At 44.8% G+C, this 12,551-nt stretch overlaps 1 protein-coding gene across 1 annotated transcript; it reads left to right on the forward strand.

Annotated features, from left to right (window-relative positions):
• The first annotated feature begins 3,212 nt into the window (after window positions 1–3,212).
• PRDM13 (PR/SET domain 13) lies at window positions 3,213–11,286 on the forward strand. The gene is made up of 4 exons (XM_072638445.1): window positions 3,213–3,353; window positions 5,334–5,465; window positions 5,621–5,741; window positions 9,443–11,286. Exons 1-4 carry the CDS (start codon window positions 3,213–3,215, stop codon window positions 11,284–11,286), a joined length of 2,238 nt encoding a protein of 745 aa, XP_072494546.1.
• The last annotated feature ends 1,265 nt before the right edge of the window (window positions 11,287–12,551 follow it).

Here is a 12,551-nt window from a genome sequence, read left to right on the forward strand (position 1 = left end):
TAAAATATCTTTCATCGAAGCTGGGCCGCAAAAGTGATTTCGCTTTAATGGTACTTCGGGAAGCCCAGCTTAAGTCTATAAAAAGCGATAGTGGAATGTTTTGATTGAGTCTAAACATTGTCTTTGAATAAGGCTGAAACCATGTAATTAATGTGTCTTTTTAATAAGGGACAATACGGTCGTTCAAGCTATTTAATTTCATTTAATTTTCCATCCCATTTGCTCCACAGACTGCTTTTACTTTTAACACCCAGCCTTTCATGCCGCATCTTGCTCCAGTGGGCACATTAGATTGGTTTCACCCTTGCTTTTTAGGGAAGGAAAAATAAAAGAAAATGTGTTCCTTTCCTCTTTTGTGGGCAATTTATTTCACTTGGGGAACTTCAACTTTGAGCCACAGGACAGAATAAAAATTGGCGAGCTGGTGTGAATGCTTCTAGAGCAGGGTCTTTCTTTTCTCGGGGGATGGGAACCAGCCACAATTGGCTATATTAATAAATAACTTTCCTCACAGTCGGCCTTTACATGGTCCTATTGATAAAATTGTTCGCGTGTCGTTCACGCTTTTTGACTCATTAAGGAGGGGATAGGGAGGCTCCCCAAACCAAGCAGTAGGGTCTCTCTCTCCCCCTTCCCTCAGCAGCTCTGGTAATTTAAACTGGGTGTCATCCTAGAGTCGCCAGGCCAGAGGTTATAGGGACATGTTCATGGCTTAAATTTATTGCCCTCTACTTCTTGGTTCTTCTCTTCTTGCCCGCCCCCACCCCTTTTTCTTTTGCCATTCATGAGTATGATCAAAGGAGCCATCTTCCTCCCCCACAGCAGTCCAGCCAGGACTGACCACAACAGTGGAGTTGGGGGGTGAAAAATTATTTTTAATTACATTGTCGATGACCAAGGAAAGGAATCATTTGTTTACATAGTCCCAAAGTCAGGTGTGAATTTTGTACAGATGCTATAGGAAGAGGCAACACCAACTTGACTGAGCCCCGGCAACCTGTAACATCCACTCCCTTCCCTCTCCATTTCCCTCCTGCTGCCCTTAGATCTGCCTAAAGGACTTCTCCCAAGAAGAAGAGGTGTAGTTTTGTATTCAACTTCATCATCCTCACAACCTGTCTCTATCGAGACTGGTGGGTCACAGAGGCTTAGGCACCTCGGTAGGACTTTAATAAGAACCCAAGTGGAAGAGGCTGGCTGTTTGTCAATTGCCATTCTGTGGCATTGGAGAATCTGTACAGACACTTGCCCGATGACCCTATCTTACCTAATTGGGTTCAAATGCCATATTTTGAAATCTCTGTACCTTCAGAATACTACAGACTGGTCATCTAACTCTAATGACAACTGGCTTGATGAATAGATTGGAGAAGGTAGGGAAATCCTAGCAGTTTGGCACAATTCATTAACTGTAGACATTTACATACAGATTTATTAATTTGTAGCTACCAAAGATATATTATTCGATTCTAAGAAATGGGGAACTATTGATGCCTTTTGGTCTCCTCCTTTCTCTTCTCTTTTTGTCAAAGAATGGAGTCCATCCTTGGTGTTATATCTCACAAGGGACCCGAGTCCTAACTACCATCAATAATGGTAGAAAAAATGAAGCCCCAAACTCTCCTCAGAGAAGTGCCTCTTTCCCACCCAAAGTCTTCTTTTGGAAGGTGAATCCTAGTGAGATATACATGATCCCATACAGAGCAATCAGTCTTCCGAAGACGGTGTTTCTAGAAGAAGTAATGGCTGAAGCAAATAATAGAAGTGGCATGGGGAGCAGGGAGTCCTTCCATTCTACTATTTGCTCACCTGAAAAATGAGCATCTGAGGAAATCAGTCTTCAGGCCATTAAATTTTTAAAATTTAAATGATGGCAGAAGTTAAAAGAGAAAGCAGACATCTAAGAAGTACTCTTTAGATGTGATATAATTTTTTGATCCAGTTCGCTAACTAGAGAAACTGGTTATCAAAATGGCTTTCCTTGTACAAGTGATCAATATTTAACTACCTCTCTTCTTGTATATGAAAAATTGGATTTTAGTAAAAATTCTGATTGTATCAGGGGAGGGCAGATCTCTTAATGGACTGCTTTGAAAGTATTTCTATGAACACAGGCATTTGGGTGGATTGGCATCTGAGGGAAGGTGTTCTGGTCGAGAGGTATAACTGGGTCCACAAATTTTACTTTCTGGGACCCCCAAGGGGTCCTGGACCCTAAGTTACTCCGTAGCCTGGGAGGTTTGTTTATCCAGTACTCTATGTGACTCTCCAGCTGGGTTTCCCACTAAGCCAAATAAAGTCATACCCTCTGTGTTCAGAAGTGCAATGATGTATAGCTAACCTCTTGTCTTTTAAAAGGCCTCCAAATGCTTCATATTTTGGGGAAAATGGGAGCAGAAGGAAGAATAAAGCGGTTATAAATAGATTACTGGCCTGAAACCAATCCACTGAAATGGTAATATGGTCGTTATTTAAAAAGTGTAGGTATTTTCTGGTGTTTTCCCATCAAGTACCTGCCCAATTTCTGTATGGCACACGCCAGGAATCAATAGAAGTTAACAAGTCCTCAAAACATTCTCCATCTCTTTGTTTAATCTCCTTTACAATAAAGCCAAGGGAAGAGAATTAAAAATCTTTGAAGTATACTCAGCCTCAAAAGAATCAGCCAAGTAGACTTAAAGTAGTCACTTATTTTCCAAAACTGGTTTGTCGGAGAACAATAAAAGGAAGTAAAATTTATGGAGAAATTATACAGTGGATTTGTCACTTAAAATATCGTAACTGTCTCGGGAACAATACCCCATGCTGAGGATTAATGGTCCCGCCAGACCTTTGATTCACCAGCGCCTTTTCTTTGCCCTTGACAAATTGGATTTTTAGGAATGGGAAGGTCGCCTGGACCATTGTTTGCTAGCCATTCAGAGGACTTGATTATGCAGGGGGGTGAGGGAACGACTCCATGTGACCCTCTTGGATGGAACTCTGCAGCTGCTCTAAGAGCTCAACTCTCTCACCAAACTCTGCGCCCTAGAGCCTCAGCGTGCCAAAAGGGGAGCCCTCCTGGTCCAATTGAAAAGCCGGCGTGCATCCACAAGCCGCGTCACTCTGCGGGCGGAGATACGCCTAGGTTCATCCTTCTCCCTGGCTTGTCTCTGTCACTCCAACCCTGTTAAGTAGTTTGGGCTCCTGATTGCCTGTACCCAGAGGCAGCGATGCACACAAACAGGGCTGCCGCCATCAGCGTGAGCGCAGAGAGCTGCATCCCAGCCGGTTTGCGCTTGGGTCCTGTGCCCGGTATCTTCAAACTGGGCAAATACTTGTCAGACCGCAGGGAACCAGGACCCAAGAAAAAGGTATTTTCTGTCCTCTGCCCCCTTCTTCTGCCTCTGCTCCGACAACCTTCTCCTTTCCCAGTTGCACACAGCTTTCCCATCCCAGGGCGGGGATGAGGAAGGGAGGAAAGCTAGAGAGAGGAAGGGGGTTTGTTCTTTCCCTGTCTGCTCTGCCTTTTAGGAGTAGTCCTATTCTCAGTTCAGTCTATAATTAAAGGAAAGCCGGAGTGGAGGGTTGGGCTGGTGGGGTAGGAGGGGTGGGTGTGGGGGTGGGATAACGCTGAGCAGAAACAGAAAGTTGGAATTCTAGTTGACTCTTTTAGAGATAGAGTGTTCTCCGAGCCCAGGTCTCAAACTTCCCTTTTCAGATTGTTTTGGTGCTGAAGCTTGTGGGTCACTCAGGCTTGTGGTTTGGGGTGGTGGTGATGGCATCTGGCTAGGTAAACGAATCTCCCTGTTCCCTGATGGAGGGGAGGGAGAGGAAGTCCCGGAGAGAGTGTGGGCACTGATCTCAGCCGCAAACAATACTCCTGTCACCTTTTACTCCTCCCTGACTCTAGGAGGGCAATGAAGTGAGAGGGAGTAAGTACATTATAACTTTTGGAGCTGAGGGATGTATTGGCCTGTAGTCACTGTGAAAGACAATTCCTATTTTGAGATTTAAAAAGTTATATTATTATTTCAGGTACCATCGCGTTTCCCCAGCTCATTAGGCAACCATAAAAAAATTCGGGATTGGGTAAGACGGTAATGAATGGGGGTGGGGGAGGAGAGAGCGAGAGCGAGAGAGCGCCAGTACCATTGCAAGGGTCAAAATGACACCGTCCATCAAAGTCTTGTCCTAGATGCTGCTTAAGTGAGCAGTGAACTGTCTTGGGTTGGGTCATTGGTTCCCATCGAAGTCCCAGCTCTAGAGAAAGCGTCAGTTCTGGAGCTCAGTCCAGAGGCCAGGGTAACTGATTAATATCCTAGTGATGGAGCGCTATAGATGACAAGCCCACCCAGGCACAAGAGGTTGGAGGAATAGGAAAAGTCGTAAGCGTCTGGGAGAACACTTCAAACTTTCCGCAGGCACACCTGACCAAAGAGAGTTCAACGCTGAAGAGCACCTAAAAGGACGGATGAACTCACCCTAGAGGAGGAAGGTTTAGAAAGTTTCTCACTTGGGTGTCCAAAGGAAAATTGATAGAATTGAAAGAGATTAAAATTGGGAAGAGAGGGAAACAATTTAAATGTGCCTCTTCTTCAGGAATTGCCGTAATTTCATGCCCTCAATTGTACTTCTTCGGTTTCTGTCTCAAATATACGCTCCCTACTCTCGAGGTAAAGGGAGAGCTGAATTCACACCATGCCTTTCCTTTGAAAATGCCTTTTAATTACCTTTAAACGTTCTACCAGGCCTCTCAAATTCAGTTCTCATCTGGAGCTATTGGTTTCTCTCTTTAGGTCGCTTTGTTCGGATGACTTTTATTGCACGGTTCTTAAATGATCTGATACTTCTTTTTCTCTGTGAGAGTGAGGCAGATTATGATGTGAGAGAGTTAGGGGTCTGTAGGAAGCATCATTCTCCCACAGGAGAAATCTAAGATTGGAAAGAGCTTTGGCCCAGACAATGCTTTTTTCCAGTGTAGTCCAAAACTCAACATTAAACAAAACTGGGGTGCGAGGAGGTGGGAATGGGTGCAAAAAAAGCAACTCATACTCTCCAGAGAGAATACAGGACCTTTGCTTGCTGCAGAAAGTTAACCGAACTGTTGAAACGAACATCTATATTTCCCACTGTTGGAGGTGTTCTAAGAATTCTCCTCTCCCTGCTACTCTTCCATGACTTCTCCTCACCCCCCCCCCCCGCCCCAAAACGCAACAACAACAAAAACCCTAGATGTTGAATGATTAAGAAATTCATTTTTTGGAATGCAGGTGGGATGTAAGCAAGATCCTCCATCATCTTTGGCTTGAGTCTTAGAGTGAAGCGAAATGACTATTGCGTGTTGTTGGCAGGTGCGAATGGTGAGAGGAGAGTTAGTGGATGAATCTGGAGGATCCCCTCTGGAGTGGATAGGGTTAATTCGAGCGGCGAGGAACACTCAGGAGCAGACTCTGGAAGCTATTGCGGATTTACCAGGAGGACAGGTATTTGAGTTCACCTCTTTTCTCTCCTGAAACAAAATCTCTCCAATCCTCTCACTCCGAAAACTTTATTTGAAAGCGCAGCTACTTTACATCTTAATTGTGTTTTTCATAAATTGTAGATCAAATGACGCTGTTTAAAATCTCTTCCCTAACAGATCTTCTATAGAGCACTACGAGATGTCCAGCCAGGTGAAGAGCTGACTGTGTGGTATTCGAACTCTTTGGCTCAATGGTTTGACATACCCACCACTGCTACTCCTACGCATGATGAGAAAGGTACTAACTACTTGGGGGGGGGGGGAGGGGAGCGGAGGCAGGGGCGGAAGATAGCAACTCTGGGATGGGGTTATAATCGTCCATTTATGACTCATGCACCTCCATTAAGGTTGAGGGAGAAAATATTACAGGTTTTTAGCAATTTTTCGGAACATAAGCAGTTTTAAAGTCGCTGTCTGCAAATGTTATTAGCTTCCACCGACGGTAAAGGACGACAAGCTTAGCTGTCATCTAGAAATTACTGTCCCCAGTGCACCACTTGCACAAATTCACATAAGAAGTTCGGAGATCTGGGTTCTGAAACTCCGCCTTTGCCAAACTTAGGTGTGAGATTCGGTGGAAGCCACTGTGCCTTTCCAGGCCTCAGTTTCTTCACCTGTAAAAGCGAGGAGGTTGGCTTAGGTTTATCTCATGCGATTTTCAAATCCGGTGCTCTGATTGCAATTTTTAATTAATAATATTAAGGATTCAATTTTTTGAAAAAATTATTCTTGATCTTTTCTTGACCCTTTCTTCTACCCACAGATAAAGAAAATATAACACAATAACTGGACATTAAAGAATTGTATGACATTAAAGAATGTCATACAATAAAGTATGACATAAAAATAGAGACTCTTCTAGTTGATGGAAATATACTCCCTAAGTAGAGAGATGGGTAATTTTGCTCTACTCCATTTTAGGAACATTACGGTACTTCCCACTCTGCCAGTTGGCTGCTCCTTCAGGTTCCCCCACACTTAAATTGTATTTATTCATTCCTCCCCCTCCCCATTTAAATTGAATTTGGGACTTTTCCCAGTTTCTACTTAGATTTATTCGATCCTTTCCAAAACCAACAGCCTATTTATGCAAATCAGGATGCAGTAACTAAAGATGAAACCGTTTTCACTTCACTAGAAGAAAAGTGAAGAATACTTTCCCCGGAAGGAGGAGCCGAGGAGTGGAGCTGAGTAGGACTTATTTAAGTTACTAGGCCCCACCATCAATACACCACTTCCATCGATTTTCTTTATATTTCAGTTGCTTCAGGCCATTTGAAATCAATATCAGAAACATAAAAAACAACATCAAAAAGTAAAAGAAGGGATTTTATTGAATCAGAATACACAGCTATACTTCATTTTAGTCTATCAGTTCAATCACCTCATTTCTGAAACTACATATTGAGGATTTGAAGAATTTAATACAATTTTGGGACTATGTCTTGAAAATGAGGCAGCAGAATGAAGTGCATTGAATGCTCTTTCCTAAATTTGCTTAATATTGTACAAGTTCGTTTCACTTAATTTGTTTTGTTTTTTGCTTTCTGTGTATGTATGCATGCAAATGTCTAGATAAAATTACTCTAAGAACTTTTGCTTTATGCACCACATTAAGCTAAATCTTATTATCAACTTTCAGTAAAAGAAAAAAGTACATTCAAATGTATATGCACAAACTGTCCTTCTGACACATGAATCTAAAAACCTGAGACCACTCTTCAGCGATAACTAATGGTCACGGGAACAAATTTTGGAATAATGGTCTTAATGTTTTCGATTTCTTTTCACTGATTAAATGAGCATCTGCTAATAAGGGAAAAATAGCAGTCACAATTCTCATTAGTCTTTTTGAGGAACTGAAAACCTTAGCTATCCATTCTTATATTATTCTGAATAACAACTTTTCCCCAGCTTCCAGATGTTTCAGAGAAACCTTTACAGCATGAGGCACCCAGAAAGAAAACAAGACAAAAATCACACGTTAAGTACATTTATTATATTTTGCTCATGGGTAGGATCTTAGAAAACTATTCTAGGCATTGGGGATAACTGTAGAGGAGTCTAGTTCAGCATTAAACACAGGTTATTTTCCATGTTCAAAATTGAAAATAGAACATTGACTCAAGGCTGAGCAGGTTACAGAAGGGGCACCTATCATTTCTATGTATTTGTTAATTTTGGCAGGATTCAAAACAACAGTGAGATAGGATAATTTTGGCCCTCTACCATTAAAACAATGCTAAGTTTGGGCCTTACTGTTGCTGAATTATTTAGCAAAGACTTTAAAAAAAATCCTCACTTAGAAAAAGTTCTAGGGGGGTGTCAGGGCAATTTAAAATAAAAACATTACATTAACAGAGCCCAGGTCATTTTTTTTCCTGATATACCTGCCCACACACACGTGTATAGAGCTGCTCTAGAACAAAAAGTTCAATTCTTCTATCCAGATGGAATAACTCCTGACCCTGCCTTTTGACTTTCATCTAGGATGTTCATGACCACCTGTTTCAATCAGTGATACCTATGACAAAAAGGATATTTTCATTCCTGGGAAGATGGTATCTTTAAACATTTTTGGGAGTAGTGTGTGCTTTGAGGGTGACATTCTGAATGCCTAACTGAATATGTATATATACTGAGGAAAACTTGGATTTTTTATGAAAATATAGGGATGATAGCATTTTTGTGGTTTAAGACTGATAAGAGTTGTGATCATATCTTTGTCAACTAACTTCCTCAGTAGGCTCATCCACCTCATCCTTATAAGTTATTAGAATTATTAATGGAGTGAGCCTATTCAAAAGATAATTTTCCCTGCCTAACACAGAAACAAAAAGATTGTTTCTTTAGGGGAAACAATCCCTGAATACTTGATATTTTATTTAAAAAAAAACTGGAGGTGTCATGAAGACTATACTGTATTGGATTTTTCAATTTATTACTTGTGCTGTGGCTCAAATATACTATTAAATTTTCAATAATATTGATTAAGGAATTAATTCACTTGTAAACTATCCGCATACTTTGGTAGGATTAACCATATTTTTCTTTAGAATAATATAGAAAGCTTTCCTCCCAAGCCTTTATGGATTCCTTCTTAACGTTAAAGTATTTGAGATAGTTACTTCGACTTAAGATAGTAAGACAATGAAATCTTTGGACTGTCTAGTTTGAGATCTTTTTTCTATCCAATTAAAAGGGGGCAAAGGAGAAAAAACAACTCAGGAACAATTTTGAAGAATAGCGAATCAGTCCCTACGTGGTCCTTTTGGTTTGTCACGCTCCAGGAAAACCTCAGGCAAAGTGTTTAAGGCTGGGAGGGAGAGGGATGGGTGGGTGGTGAACACAAAAGACATTGTCCTATGAAAAGGAATGATTACATATGGCCCATACATACAGGATATTGTCTCGCCTGGTAATGAGGAGCTCACGACCATTAGATTGGCCTTTGTTCAGTTTATCCAAACTCCTTGACATACGCCACCTATTCTGTAAACGTCAACAGATGGGCCAGGGCACACCACAAGCCTCGACACATGATTTAAGGGAACAGCTGTTCTGGTCTTTCCCCACACAAGCCGGATCAGCTCAGCACTGCCCTAGTCCATACTCAACCTTACTCAGATCAGTCCAGTCTACCTCAGTTCCCTTCATCGATTCCCAGGAGGTGGGAGCAGGACCGAGCCAGGTCGACAGCCCCGGGGCTATAGTAGGGTACTTGAGTTCAGATGAGATTTAAACATTATTTAAGGTTTCCTCGGGTCTTTATTTCTCCTAGGGATACAAGAAACTTTCAGATAGGCAGGCGCATAGACAACGGTAATTTAAAGGCAGAGCGATCCATCTAAGCATCCTCCCTAAATGAGTAAAGAAAAGTGTATCACACTCCTCGAGTCCCTCAGTCTCTTCACCTGCTACCCTGTTTTTCTCTCGTAGGGGAGGAGCGCTACATCTGTTGGTATTGCTGGAGGACTTTTCGGTACCCCAATAGCCTCAAGGCTCACTTGCATTTCCACTGCGTGCTCAGTGGCGGCGGGGGTCGCCCCTTTTTGCCCCACGAGCACGTGGCTCGTCCAGCGGCTGCCCCAGCCCTAGACGGCTTCCGTCTCTCCCCCAAACCCGCAGCTTCTGAGCTCTCTGTGGCTGCCCCCGCGGCCCCTCCGCGAAACCACTCGCAAGGGCCGCCACCTCCCCACCAGGCCTGTGGGGCACGCGAGGGGATCAAGCGCGAGGTGTCGTCGTCCACCTCGCCGCCGCCCTCTGGCAAGCTAGGGGCTTCGGCCAAGAAGGCAAATGTGTTCGGCCGCGAGGAGCAGGAACGCGCCCTGGACATGAGTGTGGGCCCAGGCAGGGGGCATGGCCCCTTTCTTGGCATGGTAGGCGGTTCCCCGTCTGGGTCGGGAGGTCTGGCTTTCTATCCCGGGGCTCGTTCTGCTTTCAAGCCCACGGGCCTCGCCAAGGCTGCTGCTGCTGCTGCGGTGGCGGCCCACGGCGGCGATTCCTACCGAGAGGACGGCGGGGCAGGTGCTGGAAAGGCAGGAGGCGGTCTGGGTTTTGGCAAGCTCTTGGGCGGGGTCAAGCTCGGCGGCCGTCCTGGGCACGAATCCCTGGTGGCGAGCGGCAGCGGAGGTCACCACCACCACCATCATCACCACAGCCACCACCACGCCAAGTGCCTGCACGCAGGAGACGGCCCCCCTGTCCCCCCTCCTCCCCCGCCTCCGCCACCCCCTCCTCCCGTGCTGCCCTGCGCCGGGGCGCTTCGGGGCTTCCCGCTCTTCTCCGGGCACCTGGAGGAGGCTTCGGCCTTCAAGCACGTGGAGCGGGCCCTGCCGACGGGCGGCCTTCCCAGCGGCCGCTATGCCCAGGTACCCCAGTCCACGGGCTTGCATCTGGAGCGCTTTTCGCTCCCTCCTTTTGAGTCTGGGGGCCTCAAGTCCTACCCTGGAGAATGCAGCCACCTCCCAGCCGTCATGCCGGCTTTCACGGTGTACAACGGGGAGCTGTTGTACGGCTCCCCTACGGCCGCCGCTGCCGCCTACTACCCTCTCAAGCTGCACTTCGGCAGCCTGCTCAAGTACCCGGAGTCCATGTCTTACTTCAGCGGACCCGCGGCGGCTGCGGCTGCGGCGGCAGCAGCTGCTGCTGCTGCTGCGGCTCTGAATCCCAGCGAGCTGGGCTCTCTGGCCAGCATCGACCGAGAGATCGCCATGCACACTCAGCAGCTGTCAGAGATTGCTGCGGAGAAAAGCCGCGGCCGCCTGGATGGGGCACTGCAGCCCATCGGGGTCCCAGGAGGAGGCGGGGGAGGCGGTGGAGGCAGTGGAGGGGGTGGAGGTCCCGGGGTCGGTGGGAAGCCAAAGACAGGTCACCTATGTCTGTACTGCGGCAAGTTGTACTCCCGTAAATACGGGCTCAAGATCCATATGCGGACTCACACCGGCTACAAGCCGCTCAAGTGCAAAGTGTGCTTGCGGCCCTTCGGCGATCCTAGCAACCTCAACAAGCACATCAGGTTGCACGCAGAAGGTAACACCCCGTACCGCTGCGAATTCTGCGGCAAGGTGCTGGTCAGGCGCAGGGACTTGGAGCGACACGTCAAGTCCCGCCACCCCGGCCAGAGCATGCATGCCAAGGCGAGTGAAGAGCAGGGCTGTGCCCAGGGCTACCCACCAGAGACTAGGGACCCCAAGAGCGACAACGACAGCGACGTGGACGTCTGTTTCACAGACGATCAGAGCGATCAGGAAACTGGGGGCAGTAGGGACCGAGATTCGTAACCTCCTCTCCAAAAGGGAAGCTCGGAGAAAGGAAACAAGGGAAGGGAGGGTGTGGGGCCCGTCCTGGATGGAAAGGAGAATCCACACAGTAGAAGAGAGATGTGGTCTAGGAGGAGAATCCTTCTTGAATTTCCTGCATAGGATTTGGAACAGCGTAAGGGTTTCTCTGGCTCTCCGCAAAGTGCTAAGGCAAAAGGTTAGGTGGGGCTCAGCTGACATAAAATAGAGCCAATCCCGGTCCGCTGGGATAAAGAAGAGGGGGCACGTTGCCTGCACTCTTTTGCTCTTTGGTAAGGCATCCCACCTGGTCGGCCAAAGCATTCACCTGTCAAGAGTCTAGAGTCGAATTAAACCCAATATTGTAAGGCCACGTTGCCACCAATATTTTAACTGTCACATATTTTTGTCTGGGGAAAAAAAGTACTTTTGTGTTGAGAAAATTGTGCCTTTTGAAACAACTGATATTCTGTGTATTTTACATTAGCATTTCATTCTCCAGAAATAAACTATAGTCACAATTCTGCAGACCAGGCATCGAAACACTTTATTTCTACTTCCTGTGTGGTCACTCCTGTCTAAAAATAAACATTGCAGCACTGAATATATCTACAAAACAGATATATAATTTGACCAAGTTGTAATTATTTATAACAAAATGATATTTGAGTAACAACTGTAAAATAAATATCAAAAGCATGACTAAAGCACGAAATATATAAATTTAATGAAAATGTTATTTGGTAGAATACATATGTGATGTATGTTTGTTTTATAATGAATGATGTAAAGTGCATACAGCATTTTGGTCTTGGTGCCAGTTTGTCGTGCGTTTCTTTGTTTTTTTTTTTTTTTTAATAAAGTTACTGACAAACTACTGTTTGGCTATGTTTTCACTTAACATAAAGGATGTCTATCTTAAAGAATCTTTTTAAAAATTGAAAACAAAATTTCATAGAAAATTAGGAATGAAATGAATCTCAGAATTCTTGAACTTAATGAAACAAATAGTTGTCAAAAATATGTCCACTCTTCTCAGTACTGTAGCTGAGAAATAAATCAATTTTCTGAAAAACAAGGCTCAAGACACCTGCGCATGCCACAAGTGTTTTCAGATAAGAGGCAAGAATGGAGCATTTTCACAAAAAACGATTTAAACCATTCTGAGTAATTATTTTTCTCCTACTTACTGAAAGAAAAAGGAGACAATCTGTAGGAATAAATTATCCCAAGGAAGATATTTCTTATCGAGTATTATTTGGACATTA

Source organism: Notamacropus eugenii, chromosome 2 (genome assembly GCF_028372415.1).
Source record: "Notamacropus eugenii isolate mMacEug1 chromosome 2, mMacEug1.pri_v2, whole genome shotgun sequence".
Lineage (NCBI taxonomy): Eukaryota > Metazoa > Chordata > Mammalia > Diprotodontia > Macropodidae > Notamacropus > Notamacropus eugenii.

Coding starts and splice junctions, on each gene's coding strand:
- PRDM13 (XM_072638445.1), top strand. CDS start 3,213: ATGCACACAAACAGGGCTGCCGCCATCAGCGTGAGCGCAGAGAGCTGC. Junction 3,354..5,333: donor AACCAGGACCCAAGAAAAAG/GTATTTTCTGTC, acceptor TGTTGTTGGCAG/GTGCGAATGGTGAGAGGAGA. Junction 5,466..5,620: donor CGGATTTACCAGGAGGACAG/GTATTTGAGTTC, acceptor CTTCCCTAACAG/ATCTTCTATAGAGCACTACG.